The 23,223-nt window shown below is 39.6% G+C and overlaps 2 protein-coding genes across 7 annotated transcripts; one reads left to right on the top strand and one right to left on the bottom strand.

The window, feature by feature from the left end:
- Positions 1 to 1,042: 1,042 nt before the first annotated feature.
- On the bottom strand, positions 1,043 to 14,854 carry LOC133476290 (basement membrane-specific heparan sulfate proteoglycan core protein-like). Of its 6 annotated transcripts, none has more exons than XM_061769462.1 (11): positions 14,759 to 14,853; positions 11,650 to 11,767; positions 11,246 to 11,341; positions 9,930 to 10,090; positions 9,210 to 9,356; positions 8,988 to 9,122; positions 6,935 to 7,107; positions 6,671 to 6,857; positions 5,556 to 5,735; positions 4,573 to 4,839; positions 1,043 to 3,959 (listed from the first exon to the last, which is right to left on the bottom strand). In XM_061769462.1, the coding sequence occupies exons 4-11, from the start codon at positions 9,976 to 9,978 to the stop codon at positions 3,952 to 3,954; spliced, it is 1,146 nt and encodes a 381-aa protein (XP_061625446.1). In that variant the 5' UTR covers positions 9,979 to 10,090; positions 11,246 to 11,341; positions 11,650 to 11,767; positions 14,759 to 14,853; the 3' UTR covers positions 1,043 to 3,951. The 6 variants fall into 6 exon arrangements, with proteins under 6 accessions (XP_061625446.1, XP_061625448.1, XP_061625450.1 ...); XM_061769464.1 differs by having other exon boundaries at positions 1,043 to 3,964; positions 14,759 to 14,790; XM_061769466.1 differs by lacking the exon at positions 9,930 to 10,090 and having other exon boundaries at positions 14,759 to 14,854.
- On the top strand, positions 12,196 to 22,575 carry mvb12a (multivesicular body subunit 12A). The gene is made up of 10 exons (XM_061769472.1): positions 12,196 to 12,349; positions 14,787 to 14,876; positions 16,351 to 16,434; positions 16,519 to 16,618; positions 18,240 to 18,369; positions 18,466 to 18,606; positions 21,180 to 21,286; positions 21,359 to 21,417; positions 21,547 to 21,612; positions 21,705 to 22,575. The coding sequence occupies exons 2-10, from the start codon at positions 14,787 to 14,789 to the stop codon at positions 21,750 to 21,752; spliced, it is 825 nt and encodes a 274-aa protein (XP_061625456.1). The 5' UTR covers positions 12,196 to 12,349; the 3' UTR covers positions 21,753 to 22,575.
- The last annotated feature ends 648 nt before the right edge of the window (positions 22,576 to 23,223 follow it).

Below are 23,223 nucleotides of genomic sequence, written 5' to 3'. Positions count from 1 at the left end.
ATACACTCCACCTGCAAATAGTTGTTTTTTTGTCAGTAAGAAAATATCTTAAGAGACTCTTGCATTAAGTGTAACATCATAAGTACTCCGAGTCTTTGTGAATATCTCCAACGGGTGGTAGGTAGCTCATGGGCTCAAGGATCAAGCAAGAATCCGTAACACTTTTTCACTGTATAAAACAGCTCCCAGATGTCTTAATAAAAGGTGTTTTACAATTTTAAATAAATTTAAATTAAAATACACAAAGGATAAAGAATTACAGTACACTTAATAGCCACTGGTCCCACTCTGCTTCAAACCACACAGTTTGGGGGGAGCGGTTATGTCTCATGCAAATGCTGAAAAGTGCTTTCATTTCCCATGATGACTGGAAGTGGAGCTATGGCATGCAACAAAGTGAGGGCTATTCAGTGTTGCTAACTTAGCAGTTTTTTTGAAAATATTTATAAAAAGCAATGAGCAGATCTAGCCACTTTTTGTGATGTTATTGGAGACTCTTGAGATGCTTTCCAGAGGAGCAGATGTTCATTTCTCTGTGTCCAGACTGCAAATGAATTGTGCTTGTGGAAAGCCAGCACTGGCTTGACTGTATATTCAGACCTATGGAAAGTCTTCAAGTAACCCAACATGCATGTTTTTGGAATGTGTATGGAAGCTCAAGTAGCTGGTGAAAACCCTGGCAAGCATGGGGAAAACATGCAAACTCAATGCAGGAAGGCTACAGACAAGATTCGAAGCCAAAAACTCTGAACTGTGAGGCAGCTGTGCTAACCACTCATTCACCATGCTGCCATATTTCTATATAAACAATTAAAAAGTAAATGTTCCATAATATGGCCCTTAAATCTGGATAAAAATTAATCCAGAAAAAAAATATTTTTACCATTCCCTGACTCCAGAAGGCAAATGGTAAAGTTCAAATTGGCTATTCCTAATTTAAAGTATACCCCACATCAGAATCAGTACATAACACAAATGTCTGAAAGACTTTTACCAGTGTGTCACATTCATTCAACTCATTTAACTCAAAATGACTCTATGGCAGTGTTAAATGTTTATTGAGCCACGGCAGGGCATATTTTACATTGGGAAAAAATCACGACACAACACAAAACAAAAATGTCACAAAAAGGATATATAATGAATTCATGCTGATCTTGTTTCAATTTAGCCATAAATTTACTTTGCTCTGTCTAATCTGAGCCTAATTAGTTATTACCATTGTTTTTAGTTATTATCTTGAATGTTTGGAAATGCAAGGATACACAGGTTAATTGTACCTTCTGCCATCTAGTGGAAGAGCATTTCATTGTTCTGCCTGTCACGACACGTCACTGGCATAGATACATGACCAAGGATATCCTGTATTTGTAATTAATTTAAAAAAAATTGCACCAATTAATGAAATTCTATTATTTTCTGCAGCACACCTCAAAATCTCTCATTGAAGCCTAACACTTGAATAAATGTGCTGCGGTACAATGGTCGGGAATCATTGGACCACCCATCGTATGAATAGTCTGGGGCTTAACAGTACACACTGTGACTTGTACTTTGGTTTATGAGGCCACTGCCCACCAACAAGTTGCAATGGGGATTTCGAGCCTGACGCAGCTGACTGTGCTTTCATGCCAACCACAGCTGGGTGAAGACATGATTATGCCATGTCCCCACCCACTGCCACTCTACCATTACATCCACCAGACAAATATAAAAAAGCAAGAGAGAAACTGGCATCAAACCATAGCAAAAAAATTGAAAAACTAAATTAGTCTCTAAAATGCATTTGTGGCTGTTTGAGTGATCTCTCCCTTTTTGCTGTCAGAAGATGTAAGTGTGTGGTGCTACTGTATGTGCTTTGCAGCCAACACAATACCCAGCAGCTCCACATCTGACTGCGGCAGGCTAACCAAGTTCAGGTGGGAGCCAAGGCACACAGACTTGCCTCCCCCACCCTACCCCCACCCCCACCTATAACTTCCTGTTTGAGGAAGCTCTCAAATCATTTGTTCTACAGCAAACGACTGACTGCCTTTTCCTCTCTGCTCTCATCTCAAAGCTAAACCAAGAGCTGTCTGGCATGAATGTAGAATTCAGACTTTTTGTAACTGTAATTCCTTTGAAGAAATATGTCTGGTATTGTAAGATTGATGCGACTGTTAGAACTTTTTTTGTATTAAACTCCTTTAGAAAGATTATCGGCACATAGTATTCACAACAGAAAAAGAATGCACAATTTCCCCTCTTCCGGATATATATAATTGTATAATCTTTTTTTAAGACAAATATTTACTTTTCCCCACTGGCCTCTTTGGTGAGTGTCTGTGAAGTGGGGGGTTGGCTGAGGTGACGGGGCGCATGTTTCTCCCTCAAGCTTTGAAGATGCTTGTAAAGATGGAAGGAGGACGAGGAGAATGGTAAAGCCTGCCTCTTTGAGCAGAAGTGGTGGATTTTACAAGAGAGGCCCGATTCAGGCAGCACTCAGGCTCAAGTACTGGAAATGTCAGCTTTCTTTTCATTTTACTGCCACAACCACAAGCCCTAAATGGCAAGCTAACACTTTATTAAGACAGGACTGATTTGAATCTTCTCATGTAACATCACAGCTCTCTGGGATCTGAGTTTTGCAACAATGTGCTTCATCAGAATTTTGCCAGCTAAGTGACGGTGACTTTTTTATATTGAAACACCTAGTGAAATAGCTTGCTCAGTATTTCTTTCTTTCTTCATTGTCAGAGTGAGGTGTAATCACTTCAAGGGGCTCTAAGCAGATATATGTGTTTTGTTTCTAAATACATTCAATATGTTTGAAGTGCTGAAAACATATGCAAAGACTTATAATATATTGCTGAATTCTTGAGCTATAGCTTAAGCATCTTTTTCACCGTTTGATTTTATATACTTAGTGATTTATTTCTTTTTTTAATCCATTCAAATTTGACAGGCTTGTTAACATTACTCTTCTCTGTGGTGTGTCGAATTTACATGCCATTTTTGGGCCTGCTTAGTGTTACTTTAAATCTGCATGCGTCCTCCTTGTGGTTGAGTCCATGAACGCCTCACAGCAATGTGTGTGTCGCCCCTTGGTGGTTGAAAAGCTAACATAAAGCATTTGCAGAATGTCCAATAAGCATAAGAGTTTAGATTTAAAGGTGTGGCACAACAAAATAATACACCAGTTTATCTATTAGGGGACTTTATTAATACTTGGCAATACATGTTCATGCTTTAACACAAACTTATCAGCACCAAATGAATAATTTCAAGGAAATAAGAGTGCGTGTCCATTGCAACACCTGCATTTTCATCTTTCTTTACCACATTAGTTCCTGACAACTTTTTTGTCTTGTTTTGTTTTGTTTTGTTTTACTGGAAGCAGTTTAAACCTAATTAAAAGCCAGTTATGAAGCACAGAAAGGCCCTATTGAGACAGTAAAAAAATTGGGCATTATGATTAGTGTAATATTTGATTTAATTATCTATCTTAAAATAAGATATTTAAATTCAATATCTTACAGTAATGGGGCATGCACTTTAAACAGCTTTTAAATTGACTAAATGTGGTTCCTTGCATAACAAATGCTTACCAATAGCAGAAAACAAAAACTAAACATTATGGATCATGGTCCATTCCCTCCTAATTGTAATAAGAGTCCTACAGTGTTTCATGTAGATGATGGAGTACCAAATTAAGTAGATTACGCCTTGAAATACAGAGAACATTTTCCATTTGTGTTTTGAAATCCCTATTCAAATCTGGGATAGGAAAAACATTAAAATAGAAGTTTGTCATCTCCTCTGCCAGAAAAGTGATTTTTAAAAAAATACATTCCAAATCCTTGAATACATCTACTAATTGAAAGGTTTCAGTTTAGCGCCATATGCATAGTAACAACTTAATACTTTCCATTTGATGTCAGAATTCAGGCTTGCGGGAACACTGCAGACATTTCACTGACCTATGCTGGAGAACACACAAAGAGAAAAAGTGACTCAGTGGACTTCAAATTAAATTAACTTAAATTAAATTATTCCTCCCACATCCCAAAAACATGCATGAATTGGAGACTCTAAATTGCCCGTAGGTGTGAATGTGAGTGCGGATGGTTGTTTGTTTGTATGCGCCCTGCGATTGGCTGGCAACCAGTTCAGGGTGTACCCCCGCCTCCTGCCCGATGACAGCTGGGATAGGCTCCAGCACGCCCGCGACCCTAGTGAGGAGAAGCGGCTCAGAAAATGGATGGATGGAAATTAAATTAAATTAAATTAAATTAAATTCATCGATTTTCTATACATTTTATTCTCATTCGGTTCTTGGGTGTGCTGGAGCCTATGCCAGCTGACTTTGGGTAAGAGGCAAGGTACAGCCCGGACTGTTCCCCTGTCAGTTGCAGGGCTCATACATACAAACAACCACTCACTCTCACATTCACTCCTTGCAACTATTTAGAGTGTTCAACGAACCTAACATGCATTTTTTTTTTTTTTTTATGTGTGAGGAAACAAGAGCCATTTTTTGTCCCGCAGCGAGACTCAAATCATGACGCACCAGTGATCTCACATCAGTCTCACCTTTAACAATGACTTTGGCCAGTGCCTCACTGGAGCCAATGTGGTTGGTGGCCACACACTTGTATGTTCCACCGTCAGTCATTTTAACATGAGCTATGACAAGCTGTCCGTCGTTGGTGGTCTGACTTCCAGCAGGCAGGTTGCCTCTGCCCACCCGGCTCCATTCAAACTGAATAGGATGGGAGCCATGGGCCAGACAACGCAGCGAAAGAGCATCACCGGGTCGGAGCTTCACCTGCTCGGGCAGAGAGGTGGCATAAGGAGGGCCTGAGAGCATGAGGCAGAAAAAATAAGAGATGAGAATCATCATCAATCACTACATAAACAAGCTCTAAAAAAGAACCATGACAGAACCATCATTGTCATTTACTCGACAGATATAAGATGACAAGCTTTGAAAATATGATTGTGTTCGCAGATGTACATCTGGTCTTTAAAACTACTTAGATACCGTACCGCACGTCCACACCTTAAGCCCTGTGTGTGTTTGACTTCTGAGCAGATGAACAGAACAAGCATGGCCCCTAGATTGCAGTGTAGTATCACATTGCGTAAAACTGCCTTTGGACAGTCAGCATTCTCATATACTGTAAATTCATGAAGAATGGAACGAACTCCCACTGAATTGAAGACCATCACAAATTATAGATCCTTCTCCAAAGAAACAAACAATTCTCTATATTGAGAAATCGAACCGATTCAGCATTAGCTATTTTGAGAAATACACTTTATTACTGTACAAGTCTGAATAATGTAATTTATGTATGTATATATGCACATAGGGTTTGCCACTCCTATTGTCTTTTAAGTTAACTTTTCTACTCTTTTTTACCTGCCACAGGGATTGCAGATGGAAATTGGCTACAAAACTATAATCTGTCACAGAGCATCTGTTCTCTCAAATTTAATCTTTCCTGTACATAGTCCCTGACAAATAATCGTAAAAACTTCATAATGCGTTTTGGCATGCTTGGTCCACTCACTCTCCACCTCCATCTGCGTGTACGTCTCGCTGAAGCCGTGTATGTTGGTAGCGTTACAGATGTATTGGCCGGAGTCCTGGCGCCCCACACTGGTCAGTGTCAGGACACCACCGGCTACTGTATGTTTCCATGGCAACGGGGCTCTCAGCTTGGACCATGTGATAACAGGGGTTGGAGAACCTAAAAGAAATAGAGAAAAAATTAATACACAATATGTCAGTGTATATATATATATATATAAAATATTTTTTAAATAACTTTTAGCAACTTCAGGAGGATTTCAGTGCTCATATAAATTGTGGGAAATTGTCTTCTGAGCATTTCTGGCATGGTGAACAATTGGTTAGCACATCTGCCTCACAGTTGTGAGGGCCTGTGTGGAGTTTGCATGTTCTCCCTGTGCCTGCGTGGGTTTTCTCCGGGTACTCCAGTTTCCTCCCACATCCCAAAAACATGCATGGTAGGTTAATTTAAGACTAAATTGCCCGTAGGTGTGAATGTGAGTGTGAGTGGATGTTTGTTTATATGTGCCCTGCGATTGGCTGGCAACCAGGTCAGGGTGTACCCCGCCTCTCACTCCGAAGATAGCTGGGATTGGCTCCAGCACGCCCGCGACCCTAGTGAGGATAAGCGGTACAGAAAATGGATGGATGGTTGTCTGCTCAGCATTTCTTTTCGTCATCATTGTCAGAAAGGCTGTTAATCGCTTTGAACACTACGCATCCTCCCGGTCTTTTACTTTGACATAGGAAAGATACAGTTAGCTGGATTAAGCAGAAAATACTACAGTGAATTGAACCAGACTTTTAAGTGAGGTAGTGCATGGGCCAAGAAAGAATCTGTTACATTTTGGTGCGATTCTGGGTCAGAAAGTTACTCATCTAGAATCATGATGGCATCACTCAGTGCCGTGTTTCATAAAATAGGAAGTAGCCGACAAACAAGGATTCTGCACATTTATTTTTTTCACTTTGCTATCAGGTTTTCAGGTCATGGTTTGGTGTTGTCGGAGGTCTGCACTCTGGTGAGTGCCATTTTATTTACTGTATATTTGGTCTTTATAACATTGCATAACAAGCTAATGTAACTGTCTAATAAAAAAGTCAATATCTTACCAGTAGCCTGACAGCTGATAGTGACAGAATGACCCTCCACCACTGTCATTTCTTTATGACTCACTGATGCCATGGGTGCACCAGGTCCCCCTCCTATGATGACCTCCACTTTGGCCTCTGTCACCCCCACATTGTTCTCAGCTTGGCAAATATACACACCTGAGTCCTCTGGACGGACTACAGTCCACTAAAAAGGAGGATTAAGTGGTGTTATTTCACAATGAAGAACCTTACATAAAAGCACTATTTTGGTGAAGGTCTTACTTGTACGGTGTTGACACCATCTATCTCCTCAGAAAGCAGCTGCAGAGAGGAGCCTTGGCGTCTCCAGCTTATCTTGGGCCGTGGCCTGCCTGTGGCCCGACACTGCACTGATACTCGGTCACCGATTTTGACCTTCAGTGGCCCGGTTGGTGACAGGCGCACTTTGGGAGGATCTGTGGGGGAGGACATTCATGAAGTCAACATGAGAATAAATTGTGGTACAGTGGAACATCCAAAGTTGAACAATTTTTAGAATTCCACATTTTCAAGAAAAGTATGCATCTAAATACCCAGCCACAAAAGCCTCGAAAAAATGGGTGGGTTGCATCAAGAAGAGCATCCGGTATAAAAACTGTGCCAAACAAATCATGCGAGTAACTCGCTGTGGTGATCCCTGATGGGACTAGCCGAAGCAGGCAACAACAAAGTCACACCAGACTTTTCCGTGTAATGAGACTTCAACTCACAAGCATTTAATGGTTTAACTGCACAAGTGTATTCAGCTTTTTCCTTGGCTTTTGTGTGTGCGATAAAGAGGAAACAAAGGATGGAGACCACTGAACCAGATATAGACATGCAGGGTGAGAAAGCGGTACTCACATCTCTCTCCTGGATGCAAAGTACAATACTGCCAATAACAGCAGAAGAAAAGAACATACACCGGAAAGTGAACAGCATTTAATATTTAAGGCAAACCTCTGCTTTTCACATAAATGGACCTTTACAGTTGACCTCATTGTGTACTAGTTGTTAAGGAAAGCAGCGCCATGCAGTCAGTTGTTTGGCAAAAGCATGACTGTCCAGGCTGCTCACTACAATATGGCTAAAGAAACAATAGATTGACTTTAATAAATGAAGAATGTAAAACAAACAAACACTTGTCAGCATGTTCCTTATGCATCATGAGACATACAGTGGATATAAAAAGTCACACACCCCTGTTCAAATACCTTGTTTTTGTGATATAAATAAAAATGAGACCAAGATAAGTCATTTCAAAACCTTTTCCACCATTAGGGTAACCTATAAACTGTACAACTCAATAACAAGATATGTTTGGTACAAACACAACACTGCTCATCATTAAAACAACGCCATACCTACAGTAAAGCATGGTGGTGGTGATGGCATCATGCTTTGGGGCTACTTTTCTTCAGCTGCAACTAGGGCCTAAGCCAAGGTGGAGGCAATTATGCAAAAAAAAAAAAAAAAAAAACAAACATGCAAATGCCCCACAGGACCCGGGATTTGAACCACTGACCTAAGAACTGTGAGGCGGTGTGACTAATCACTTTTCACTGTGCCACCCTTTATGTAGCCCACTAAAGAAAGTGCAGTGTCTACTTCTGGTTTCTTAAATTGTTAAATGGATTTTCTTTTCATTATGACAGACAATTCACATTGAAAATTCAATTACCATTGTTTTAGAAGCACTTATTTTTACCAAATTCCTTCTTTAAACATATATTGGACAGAAGTTGTTTCCTAAAATATTTGCTTGCCACTATTTTCCATGACTTCTTATTTCAAATTAAATATGTTGTTAAAAATATACAATATATAAAAACAATCTAATTTCAGGGGAAATTGTACAGTGTATATGCAGTAGGGGTTGAACTGTTTAGTCGACTAGTCGATAAGTCGACTTTACTACTCCGCATAAACATTTAAAGCTTAAAGTTTAAAGTCGATTAACCACTAATCACGTGTTTATAGCATCTCGTCTTCCAAATCAGCCAATTTACACAGGAGTTTTGACTCGCCATTCTTGCTGCTTTCACCAGACTATAACGCTCTGTGGAGCAGCGAAATGTCCGGCCAGCTGGCGATCAGTTCAGGATGTGCGCAAAGTCAGCTAGGATAGGCTCCAGCTCATCCATGACCCTAATGAGGACAATCCCTAAAGAAGATGGATTGATGGAGGTACCTTGTTATGTTAGGTAGGCAAATTGAATGCCACAGGCCACAGTCCTAGCTATTCATCCACGGTTGACCCTAAATCGATGATTTAGAATCTTGCCTTACTGTTGGTGTAAGCAGTAGAGTGTCTCACATTTGATGTTGAGCTGTGCTGAAGCAGTGCTGGAACCTGCAGAGCTGGACGCCACACACTGGTACTCGCCCTGGTTAGCAGGTCGAGCATTGGCAACCGTCAGCACCACACCATTGGGGCCAATCTTAACATTGTCTAGTAGAGGGAAAAGTATAATTCTGTATCTTAGCACATGGTGAGACTGATTGGGCAAAATATTAGCATACAAGCTGACACGGAGACCTGCTAAGGCTTGATTATTGGCTTTCCTCCACTGCAGCTGGGTTGAATGTGCACCGCTCCCCACTTGGCACCTGAGGCTGACCGAATCCCCTTCGCGCACTGTAGTAGTCTGGGGCTCCACTGAGACCACAAGACCTTGAGCAGCGGCTGCAGAGGGAGGGAGAGCATGCATTCAAGCACACACACACGCAAACAAGAGAACACATGTATGTGCCATATGCACCTCTATGAACCTTTAAACAGGCCGGAGTAAATACAGTGTAAACTAACAGCAGCCCAAAGCAAACAGTCTGAGTAAATACACAGATTAAACACAAGTGTGTCTGATGACTGAGCAAAAACAAGAACAATTGCATGTGTTTTCTAATGAGGCACAGTGAATTAAAATATTTTTATTGTAGTTTGAAGGTAATTACAGCATGACGCGACATAATTAACTTTAGCCCCAATAATCCCAGAAGTATGAATTCAACCAATAGGGACAATTTTTCCAAAAGAAATAAGTCGTACCGATTACTGTATAAAAGTTGTAGCGAAGGTCTTTTTTTTAAATTCAGCAAAGATATCCTGCTCAGCTTTTTTCATATTACATTTTTTAAAATCTTTATTTTCTATGCTGGGGCAAGTGGTGTCTATTAAAACACACATCAAGAGGTTAATACACAGAAACATATGCTTGTGTTAGACATTAATGAATACAGTAGAAATTAGCCCAATTACCTGAACATAGCAGAGAGAAGAGGAGCACAGCACAGGGGAATGAGTCCATGATGAGTACAGAAGAGAGTTCAATCACTTTCTGTGCTGCCTGACTGTCTTTCTGCTACAATCACAGTCGACCTTTCACCCCTCACTTTGCATTCACCTCTTCCCTACTAAAACTTGATTAAAAGAGGATTAAAAGGTTTCTCAAAGTGCTCTGTTGATGAAAAAAATGAAGTAATGTTGTTCGACATCATTATTACTTTGTGTTTGAGGGAGTTTTGCATACACTGTACACTTTAAAGTCAATAACTTTTACACATACACTACAATACACATGAATGATGATTAGCAGTATTAAGTAAACAAAAACACAAAGGGGACAAAGTTAAGTTGAAACATCTTAAGCATCCCTGGGTCCCTTGAATGGAACTATATAAATTATTATTATTTTGTTTTTTATTATTAGCAGGCAAAGATGAGGCACCAGAGGAGCCTCAGTGCAACTATGACTCTGGTAGGCTTCATCATATACTTCTCCTTTTTTGGGGGGGAAAATAAACTATAAATACTGAAGGGCTACACACAGACGCCTGGCGGTTAACACTTGTGTCTCACAGTTCTGAGGATTGGGGTTGGAATCCGTCCTGCATGGAGTTTGTTTTCACTACGCTTGCGTGGGTATTCTTTGGGTATTTTGACTTGCTTCCACGTTCCAAAATCATGCATGTCAGGTTCACCGAAGACTCTAAATTGTCCGTAGGTGTGAATGTGAAAGGCAGTTTGTTTATATGTGCCCTGTGTATATGTGCCCTGTGATTGGCTTGCGACCAGTCCACAACGTACACCGCCTCTCAGCCGAAATCAGCTGGGATAGACTCAAGTTTGATACTAATAGGATAAGTGCTATAGAAAATTGATGGGTAAACATTAGAAGTATATTACACAAAAATGGGAAGTGGGACAGCCACTGTGCAAAAATTCTACGTTACCTTTAAAGAGAAGGGGGGAAATTCCGTAATGTATACCAGTTAACATAATTATTTTCATACTTTCAGGGGAGTTGTTGTTTGTTCTGATGGAATGTTTCACATTTCGGGGTACAATGAGGGATTTGATTAACTTTAATAATCAGTGTCTTTGTTGGTTGTATTTGAAATGATATTATTATAAAGTGGATTTTTGACAATCACTGCTACAAAGAAGGTTCAGACCTTCTCACTAGCTCTGTGGGCAACTTCAATGTCTTAGAGCATCTGTTGATTTTCTGAGCGACATTGACCCACTTTGGTTGATTGTGTCAGGCCTGTGATTGACTGGCAAGATGTACCCACCTCTCATTCATGGTTCAGCTGTGGGTGAGCAACCTGTGATTTTACAAGGTTTTTTGACAGACTGTTGGTGTCTTTTGCTGGAATTTGGACTGGTTTCTAGAGAGACAGAGAGATCAGTTTATCCCAACTTCTCTGATAAAAGATACACATGGCAAAGCATTTTTCTCAGCAGATTTCAGATCACTTCCTAACAGATGTATATGACAGGTGTGTGGGTGGATATGTCACCCATGCACACTGACACCCTTTTGCTTTTTAAACTATATTGAATTTCTTGCTAATCATTAGCACAAAAGATCAAACCACTCCTCAACAAAGGAAATGGCAGGTAACAGAATACACAACACAAAATCATTAATTCAACATACAGTGCTTAACAAATTTATTGGCCAACCACAACCTACTTGTATTCGAGACTATCCAACATCGTGCTTGAATTAGAAAATTCATCCATCCATCCATTTTTTGTACGCCTTATCCTCACTAGGACATGCTGGAGCCTCTCCCAGCTTGATACCCACGCTGCATAAACAAAAGTCAGGCGAGTGACGCACAACCGCATCAGTGACCGTAATAACCATTACAGATACATATTTTTCAAACTCTGCTGTAAATTTATCTAAACCTAGCATAAACCTTACATTATACTTGTTAAGCATTGTGCATATCTTATAAATGGCCATGTGCTGTTGCTGGATACATTTTTGTCATCCTAGCTTTGTGACTTTGTGTCATTCAAAAGTCTGTGTTATGTTGACATTAGTAATCTAAAAAAGATTACAATGGCAATCATTGATAATTAGCTGATACACCATGATGATTAATGATACATTTTAATGTTATTCTTGTGGAAACAATACGAACAGAATTCATTTACTGCAGTGTAATTGATTTTATATGCTGCCATCTAGCGTCAAGAGTTAGACACTAAACACTGACGTCTTGGTGTGATGTTTTCTGGGAGTTGTAGTTCAAATGGAATCAGGACTTCCTGCTTTTACCAGGAAAAACACCTAGAGACACAGGGAGACGGTTCACTCCGGAGCTGTTTTCTCGCTGGACAACTAAACTTCAAATTTAAGAGAAGTAAATACTTCAATACCGGTAAGTCAGTGTCGGTGCGACTTTTTGACTAAATCTGGGGAAGAGGGGCAATTTAACTTATTTTAAGCAAACAAGTTTTGACGTATAATAACATCTGCTGTGAGTTGAGACCGGCTGGTCGTGTTTGTAATGATAACGACACTCAACAACTATTAAAGCTTGCCTACTTATTTGTTTGTGAATAACTGCGCCTTGATACACATCAAATGAATTATGATGGGAAACAAGTTTAAGTAAATATTGATAATAGTGTTGTTGGTATTAGTTGAAATAGCTGAATTTGTATATGTACAGTTTAATACTGTGTATTTTAAACAAGGTATACTTCTCAATGTCAAACAGACCCTTCTTCATTGTGATAGTAAACAGTTTTATTCATCCTTAATTAGTTTAATTTAACTTGGATTATTAGGTCTACCGGCCTGTAACAAATTTTTTTTAATTTGTATTACTGTATTAGATCCTCCTACAATAATCCAAGTAAATGAGTTAAGAATACATTAAAACACATTTACTGTGTTTACTACCACAAAAAAAAGCCATCTGTTTAACATTAACACGTATTTTGTTTAAAACATACAGATACTGTACTGTATACATAAGTGAGCTGTCTAAAACAGTAAGTCTTAAACCACAAACATTGTACTGTCATGCACCGCTGTAGAGTTAAGAGATGTGACTTAATTATGACTCAATTCGTCCTGCATGGACTCAACATTTCCTTGTCTGGCTTCATCTAGTCATAATAAACCTATTCAGTGTGAATAGGAGCATTGTGTCTTGAACAACATACTGTGTGGCTCGTGAATAACATGATTTCTCAGCCGAAACAGACCCTATTTTGCTGCTTATTTGACACATGGTCAACAACAATTTGCTGTCTCCATACACCGCAATGCCTTGATTGCCAATGATGATGGAATACAACATTATTATTCGTAGTATTATTATTATTATTATTTAAGTCATCTGCGCAGACATACCAATAGGGAGTCTTATGCACTCACTGGCCACAACATTCAGGTTCACCTCCACTGTGTAATGAGATCAAATACAAAAACCGCATTATCATTGTTCTGTAGTTTGCAGTGTAGAACTGCAATGCATTACACTGAGAGCTGTTTTTAATACAGTATTTTGGTATCCAGATACATCTCAGTCAACCACAATAAAAACATACAATTTGCATACAATTGAATGAATACCTCTCTGTCAGTATCAAAATTGAGCATTATTTTATCTCATCGGTATCTTGGGGTTAAATGTGTGCATCCATTGTACTTTTTGTTTTTTAATAGTGCGATCTCATCATTGAACATGTTCAGTTTGTACAATATAACATTATTTATTTATTTATTAACTGTAGATTTCATGGAGATACAGTTCTTGTATTGGACCCCATCAGATTGTATACCTACACTACCGTTCAAAATTTTGGGGTCACTTTCCAGTTATTTAAAGAAAAGCACTGTTTTGTTTTGTTTTTCCAAAGAAGACAACATTACATTAACCCACAATACGGTCTAGACATTGCTAATTTAGATTTTAAAAAATAATTTTATTTAAGAAATGACATACCGTAATTTCTCGTGTATAATGCGCACCCCTCCCCCCCGCCCCCAAAATTGTCAAAAGTCAACAGTGCGCATTATACATCGGTATAGGGGCAAATGGAAATAACTTTCACATTATATAAATGTATACCTTCATCTAGTGGTTATGAAAAAGCTGTACACTTTCATTCCAAAATGCCACCGCCACCTAGTGGTTATAAAAAAGGTGTCGCCTACACTTTCATTCCAATATGACAGGGGTACATATGACTGCATATATGTACAGTTGTGCTCATAAGTTTACATACCCTGGCAGAATTTGTGAAAGTTTTTTTTTAATATGACTGATGACTGAACAAAAACCATCATTAATTTTTTTTTGGTTATGTTTTGTTTAATGATAATGCGTTTCTGAAATGCTTGACCATTTAATTTGAATCCCATTAAAACAAATTATTTAAAGAATTCTACCCATCTTACAAATCCTGCCTGGGTAATCAAACATATGAGCACAACTGTGTGTTTTCTAATTTACTAAATAAAAGTATGGATGTGAATTTCAAAATAGGAGCAAGTAAATTAAAACAATTATGTGTTCAAACCAAGTGCTTCAGAATAATTCTTTGAAGAAAAAAAACTAACAAAATACAGATAATACTTCATGTTTTGTTTTGGCTAGAAGCAAAATCATGCGTTGTAAAAATGCATTATACATAGGTAGAAGGGTTTTCCAGAATTTTGAGGTCAACTTTGGGGTGCATATTATACATAGCTGCGCATTATACATGAGAAATTACGGTACATTAGTATACCAGTACCTGCATTTCAAAAGGTTAAATGTGGCATCTGCTTTTACCTTCCATCTTTTTTTCTCTTCTTCTCAGATGGCCACCATGGATCATGGGGCAGTCCGGCCACTAACAGCAGTGGCGTGGACATCCAACACTTCCACCTGCCCAAAAGACTTCACCTTGGTACAGACAGAGATGGAGATTACACATTTTTACTGCATATGGTTACTGCATATGGTTGTTTTTATTCATCCATAAACCCTAAAAATCAAATGGCTCCCTAGATTATCAGTTCTTTTTTTCATACGTTATCAACACTGAGCCTGAAAAATTCTACTCCACGACAATAAAAAGTTATACTCTTTAAATAATGTAATGGAAAATCTACCCCAATTGAATGAATTGTTCCTAGGGAAAAACAGAATACATAAATTTGTCCTATGAATTGCACCGAATTAAATATTAAACGCTAATATACCAATATAACTGGGTGCATAAAACCAGTTTTAGAGAAATCAAAACCACTATCAAATAATAAATACCTTTCATAGTTACATGTAAAAACTGTGAATTCCTTTTTGGGAGAAAACTCAATATTTAATTTTAAGTAAATTAAGTGCATGTGCCCTACAGTTGGCTGGCAACCAGTATAAGCTGTACCCCCCACTCGCCCAAAGTCAGCTGGGATTGGTTCCAGTTCACCGGCAACCCTAATTAGGACAAGCAGTGTAGAAAATGGATGGAAATTATAATTGCACATTTCGAGGGAAGGAAAAAGGTAACAGGGCTACCCCCTTTGTAATATTTGTAAAATTTCACTCAAAGAAACTCAGTGAGCACATTGAGTGATTAGGACTTTGAATAAACTCACAATAGATTCACTTGTCAAAAGGATTAGCATCCCTCAAAAAACATGGTGAGTTGATGTAACACATCGGTAAAGTACCGTCATCCTCTCGTGAAAAAAAGACACTTCATCCTGACACCTGACCTTAGCATATAGCGGTTTGATCACTTCCCTTATGCCAGTGGCACCCTTATTAAATGACCATGACAGATAAACTTGACTTAATCACTCAGAAGGACTTTGGTATGTGGATCTGATAATGAGGCTGGAAAGTGACCCAGTGGTGAGCATTAACGCCTCACAATTCTCTGTTTTGAACATGTTCTTCGTGTGCCTCTGTGAGTTCTCTCCTCACATTCATCCATCCATCCATCCATGCATTTTCTGAGCCGCTTCTCCTCACTAGGGTCGTGGGCGTGCTGGAACCTATCCCAGCTATCATCGGGCAGGAGGCGGGGTACACCCTGAACTGGTTGCCAGCCAATCGCAGGGCACATACAAACAAACAACCATTCGCACTCACATTCACACCTACGGGCAATTTAGAGTTTTCAATTAACGTGCATGTTTTTGGGATGTGGGAGGAAACCGGAGTGCCCGGAGAAAACCCACGCTGGCACGGGGATAACATGCAAACTCCACACAGGTGGGGCCGGGGATTGAACCCCGCTCCTCAGAACTGTGAGGCTGACGCTCTAACCAGTCGTCCACCGTGCCTCCTCACATTCATTGAAGACTAATTTGGATGAAGGTGTGAATGGGAATGGTTGTCTGTCTATATTTATCAACATTCCCTGTCTCTATCTGCAGATCAACATTACTGAAGATGGAGCAAACGCAAGCTTCACACGTAGCTTTGCAATGAGGCCTGGTTACTACCTTTGTTACAGTAAGGTAACTGAGCTATTAACTCCACTATTTTAATAATCCTCTTTGGGTTTTGCATCCCCACTATACATCAAGCATGTCTCTCTGTAGGCCACTTCAGGTGGGATGGTCATGTCGGACATTCAGCTCATTACAGACAAGGATGCCATTCCTCATGGCTACTGCTTCATAGCGGAGTACTTGGAACCAAGTAAACACGCGCGCAAGCATGCAATCACACACACGCACGCGTGCACACACACACACACACAGAATAATTCATGCAATTTAATGTGGAAATCAAGAAGACTTTAACTACTTAATTGATTTGCCTATCCAATTTAAAATTAGTCCATTTTAAAACGAGACTGTTCGAGACTGTTGCCTTTCCATACTGTGTCAAGGAAGGGGCACAAATTGTTAAGGGGGGGATTTAGAAGGACCACTAGAACCAAACACTATCAGTTTTGTTTGGTTTAAAATTTAAAAGGTCCAAAGTCATCCAGGCTTAAAATGTTTTCAAGGCATAATGAAAATGGTTTTACTCTGGTTTTACCTTTTCTTTAACGAGACATAAATCAGACTGTCATCAGCATAACAGTAAAAGGAAACCCCATGCTTTCTCAGGATGGAACCCAGGGACAGCAAATACGTGAAGAAAAGCAGCAGCTCTAAAAGTGAACCCTGTGGAATCCCATAATGTAGCTGAGCTGAACGGGACTACCAAGGCTTGCACACAATTCTGTCTGCCAGATAGGATCTAAACCATTCCAGAGTGCTACCAGTCCCACTAATGTCCTGGAGCTGCTATAACCGAGCTACTTGGATATTGTGGTCCACCATGTCGAATGTTGCAGTTAGGTTCAGCAGGACAAGACACACCGAGTCCCCAGAGTTGTTTGCCAGGAGGATGCCATTAACAACTTACTTGCACACTACAATTGAGGCCTGGTTTCTTAAGCAGTGGCTACACTACAGCATGTTTAAAATTTTGGGAGACAACACCAGAAGACAGACCGTTATTAATAATGGCAGAGAACCAACTGTGGGGAGGGACAGGGTCATAAAGAGATTCTGATGGCATAATCTGGCCACCCTCATCTCTTAAAAATATCAAGGAAATGAAAAAATTAATTGAGAACAGCCGAACAAGAAACAAGTTCAGAGGTGTCAGATGTAGTGGTAGAAAAGAGAGCCCTAGCAGTAGCAGCAACCTTATCAATTAAAAGGTAGAGCAAGCTCTGTAAAAGCAGGCTGAGGTGGGCGGGGGGTAATTAAGCCATAGGGAACAGAGAGCTGGTCAAAAGCCGCGGAGAACTGATCGGTGGTCAGAGGGTTAAAACTTCTAGGGCTCCGAGTAGGAGCGGAAGATTTATGTGCAGCACAGAAGAAACCCACTTCAACCAGCAAACAAACCAACCAACAAATAGCGATGGAAAATGCCCTCATGCTTTGTTTGGCCCAGCTGTGCAGTATTCCCATAAGTAAAAAATAAATAAATATATAATACATCTCAGAATAATGCTGTTCACTAGGACTTTAAACCAGTATTCAACAATAAACTCATTGTTAAATTTATAGTATCTTAATACCTCATACCTCACCACATTATTATCTTTTATTGTTGCTCTTGTATTGGGTTGAGCAGGTTAGTTTGTGCAGGTGTACGTACACTTCTGCCTGCAGAATATATAAAATGTCAGACAACACAGGAAACTAAGTAGCCAATCTAGATTTTTAAGACTAAGGCTTTGCACACGTATCCTTCAAAACCAATTTGTTTTAGTTGATTCACTTTGCAAAATGCAGACTAATCATGTTTCTGTTTCCAGAGGCAACCGTTTCTAAGAAGAAACGCGTATGTGTGCGTGTCGTCCCAGTCGGTAGTGTTGACACGGCTGTCTTGGATATCAAACTGACAGCCAAAAGCAAAATGATGTTGCAGCACTACACATATGTTGGGTAGGCACCATCTATCCACTACATTGATTTGCACTATGACTTCATCCAGCTCCTCATCAAAATGCACTTTGTAAATACTGTGTGTGTTCTTCACAGAGACATGCATGGCTATGTGTTGTGGTGTAGAAAGGGCCATTTTGCCAGCACCACGCCTCAAGCCAAGCCCCGCAGTGTCAGTCTGGACTTCGGCAGACTCTCATTGGAGCTTCCATCTACTCCCCAGCCTCTAAGACCCAGGTAGTTTGTTTTGTTTGTTGTTCAGACCTTCATGGATGCAGGAATTCATGAGTTACTTAGTTTTGTTACTGGATAGATTGATACTTGTGGACATCCATTTTGGGTTACTGAGCTAATTTGTACTACTGTTATTTAACTAATATACTATTTATATGATAAAAATTTGATATAAACTACAAAATATGTGGTTTAGTCTGGATAAAGTTGGAGACTCAAGGGTCAAAGTTTTGCTCTTCACCAAAAGAACACCATATCTAGTATCTACAGTGAATTATGTTAGTGGCAGCATCACGCGATGGGGCTGTTTTTCTTTAGCTGGAACTGGGGCCTTAGTCAAGCTGGAGGGAATTATAAACAGTTCCAAAAACCAGTCAGTGTTAGCATAAAACCTTTAGTCTTTTAGTAGAAAGCAAAACAATATCAGGAAAAACGTACTACAACAGTTGAAATTTATTTGGGGTTAATCAGAGGTACGTTAAATGATGGCTGGTGATGATTTGTCCTGCCTCCAATGAGTTTGAATGGGATTAGTTAATTCTGAACACAGTCCCATCCCACTTACAGTATAATAGGGTGTGCACTCGTGTGCAACCATATGATCTTAGTTATTGATTTGTTTAGTTATTGATCTTCTCAAAATTGATTTTTACAGCTTATAGGTCAAATTAATGGTGGAAACACTTATTTACTGTGTCTTGGTCTAATTTCTTTATCACAAAAATCTAGCATTTGGACAAAGGTTTACTGTAGCTTTGAACACAAGCAGTAGCAACACATGCAAGAAAGAACAAACAAAAATATTCACAGGTATATATTATTTGTACTCTGTGAAAAATTAATAATCTTAAAATTAATAATCTTAGGCGGCACGGTGGCCGACTGGTTAGAGCGTTAGCCTCACAGTTCTGAGGTGCGGGGTTCAATCCCCGTCCCCGCCTGTGTGGAGTTTGCATGTTCTCCCCGTGCCTGCGTGGGTTTTCTCCGGGCACTCCGGTTTCCTCCCACATCCCAAAAACATGCATTAATTGGAGACTCTAAATTGCCCGTAGGCATGACTGTGAGTGCGAATGGTTGTTAGTTTCTATGTGCCCTGCGATTGGCTGGCAACCAGTTCAGGGTGTACCCCGCCTCCTGCCCGATGACAGCTGGGATAGGCTCCAGCACGCCCGCGACCCTAGTGAGGAGAAGCGGCTCAGAAAATGGATGGATGGATTAATAATCTTAATGACTTTCTTCTGTTTCTCTGTGTTTCCACCTCTGGGGGCTAAATTCTGCACACAGGGTGTGCAGCACAATGCCAATTTAATTATCATGGTGCACAAACTGTATACTCTCCATTCTATTTGATTATGTTATTACTGTATGTTTTTATAAACAGTACAATACTATTGGGTGCTATTTTTCATATTCAAAAACATTACAAAAATCTTTGGGTTTTTTTCGGGGTGCAGGAAGGGATTAATTGCATTTACATAATTTCAATGGGGGAAAACCATTTGAGATTAGTGTTTTGAGTAAAAAGCGTGGTCACAGAATGAATTAAACTCGGAAGTCAATACACCACTGTATTCTGTTTCACAATAATACCCAACTACATTTATAATTTCTTAGTGCATGTATATGTGGGGCCGGCCGGGTGGCCAACTGGTTAGGACATCACAGTCCTGAGGTCCCATGTTCAAATCCAGCCTCTTGTGTGGTTTGTATGTTCTCCCTGTGCCTGTGTGGGTTTTCTCCACGTATTCCTGTTTCCTCCCACATTCTAAAAATATGCATGGAAGGTTAATTGAAGACTAAATTGTCCGTTGTTGTAAATGTGAGTGTGAATGGTTGTTTGTCTATATGGTGCCCTGCGATTGGCTGCCGACCAGTTCAGGGTGTATCCCGCCTCTCGCTCAGAGTTCGCTGACATAGGCACCAGCACACCCTCATGAAGATAAGCGGTTCAGAAAATGGATGGATATATGTATTTGTGGCTAAAAAGCAAAGCGTGGAGAGTCTCTGTCGGTGAAAGGCAGTTAATGAATGGGGCTATTATTGACATTAGCCTCTCAAATATCCATACTCTGTCCGTTATTTCTTGCCTGTTTCTTCTTTTTTATTATTAATATTAATTATAGTTACTAATAGTTATTAATATAGTTAGAGTAGCCAGGGCAATCCGCTTCTGCCTTGACAATTGCGCCAGGTTGTTTGTGGTTAAATAAAAAAAAAATAAAATAACAGTTCAGCATTTGGCGCCTCAACATTGATTTCTGATAAGAACACCAGGGGTCGCAGATTTTGCGTTGCAGTGAGTTTGTATGTGCGCGAGGGTCAATTGCCAGGTGTGCGGGTGTGAGTTACCAACTGTAATTTGTTTGCGATTGTCCAATTCAGTAACGGTTGGTCGTGCCGTTGAGTGTTCGCCAGACCAAAACCACACAGATTGTATAAAGAACATAATTTACTATAAAAGTCTGAATACACTGCACTCTAAATTTCAGATTTTCTGGTGTGATTGACCAGCTGCTAATGTAAATCAGCTGATGTGAATTATCATGTATTCTTTGTGTGTAAATGTGTTTCTGCAGCAACTCTCCTCAAGTGCCACAAGGTAAACTCAGCCACAGGCGCCACTCCCTCCATGTCAAAGAAAACTTGGACAAACCGGCTGATAGTAGCATCCAGGGAATCACAGGTAACCACGTTATTACTGTAGAGTAGTTGTTTTTTGGTATGATACAGTATTTTCTGTTTCAATTATCTGCAGCACTAGATGGAGTACCCTTCAGCCTTCACCCAAAGTTTGATATCCAACCAAATGCTACGGTATGCTCAACAAACTCATTTATTCTGGAGTGAGCAAATCTGCTCCCATCTAAATATTTTTACGACGCAACATCTCGCACTAGAAAGGTCTTCCAGAAACATTAAGTTATCCTTCTGTGTCTCTCTCAGACTCCTCGGCTGAACCATCAGCTCAACAACATTCATATAAAATCCCTCCAAGACATAGAAAATGAGGTCAGACCAAATGACTGAACCATTTCCTTTATTACTGAGTACATTACCCTTGCACACATAAATGTAATGGAGTTTTCTTTTCTGTGTTTTAGTATAACTACACATTTGCAGTGGAAGAGGTTGCTTTCAAGAGAACCTGACCGCGAGTGCCGACATCATCAGTTCAGTGATCTTTGTTCTTTTCCAAAGCAACATCTGATCCCCTCCGTGAGAATGTGATTATGGTACAAATGAAGGGACATCACATTTTTGTGGAGGTTTGGAACATGAAACATCTGAAGGAAAGGTATTATTTAAAAGTCATGCATTAACCATCTATTTGTTGTTAATCATACCGTCTTCAAACATTCCAGTTAACTTCCATTCCATTTGAAGAAATATATTCTTCAAATGGAATAACAGGGTGAACAATGTAGTGAATATATGACTATTTAGCTAATCTACTGTTTGTGACAAATCATCTACAGTGATAGTCCATCATGTTTGCTTTTACATGCCTCATATACCATGCAAGGTTCAATAATATGCCAACGCTGTGTGCTGTTAACTACCTGACAATCTAGAGTGCCTACTGTGCTCCACAAGTATCAAAAATGTCAGATTATAGAAAAGAGAAGAAAAAAAACACAGGCCACACTTTTTTTTCTTGGCAAGTGCATGTCCCTGCATGTATACATCTTTGAATGTCTGTTATAGTATTCCCTTTATTAAGATTAGCAAGCTGTGTTTCATCCCCACAGAAAGAAATAATAGAAGGAAGGACATGTTTCTGGGACAGTTGTGTAAAAAATCATGTATGATCAGGTTTTATATTATGTGCGTGTGTGTGTAAACCTTTTGGTGGCATGGGATTCAGATATTTATCTACAAGATGTGATTGTGATTGATCAATGTTCTTTCTATGCCCTCAAAAGCAAATGTATAATGCTTGAGAAAATAAAAGATAAGATGATTGAATAATTGTTTATAGTTGTTTTTATTGAGTACTACATACTTAATAAATTAAGTCACATTGTTAATTTCATTGACTTTATATGTGTGGCAATTAAAAAAACTAGTGAGGATAAGCGGTAAAGAAAATGGATGGATGGATGCTACGTGAGATTTTAAGAGCCATAAAATTATGACTTTTAAATTGTTACTTGTGGTGCCAAAGGAATGGAGTCAGAACAAAACACTTTACTGAACATTATATGTCAACCCCATCACCACACTTTATTCATACATACAGTTAAATACACCTGAAGTATTGGTTTTTTTTGTGCCACAAGGACATAAATATAAAGTCAGTTCAAGTAACAAAATATGAATTCAAATGTGCTCACGACTCATCAACATTTGTCACTTCAAGACTTATATGTTCCAATAATACAGTCCCCTGCAAAGGTATTGAAACAACATGGTCAATTCCTTTGTTTTTGTTGTATACTGTACTATACCGTGGCCCAATGGTTAAGATCATCGCCTGCCACCGTGGGGGACTTAGGTTCAAGACCCTGACTGGACCATCCTCCAATATCCCCCGGACTCACGGCTGTGGTGTCCTTGAGCAAGACACGTATACCCCAAAATGCTCCCTGGGTGCTTCAGCTGCCCCCTGCTCCAGTGTGT

This window comes from Phyllopteryx taeniolatus, chromosome 4, assembly GCF_024500385.1.
Source record: "Phyllopteryx taeniolatus isolate TA_2022b chromosome 4, UOR_Ptae_1.2, whole genome shotgun sequence".
Taxonomy (NCBI): domain Eukaryota; kingdom Metazoa; phylum Chordata; class Actinopteri; order Syngnathiformes; family Syngnathidae; genus Phyllopteryx; species Phyllopteryx taeniolatus.
The sequence above is the reverse complement of the archived record's forward strand: the minus strand, read 5'-3'. Positions and strand labels throughout refer to the sequence as shown.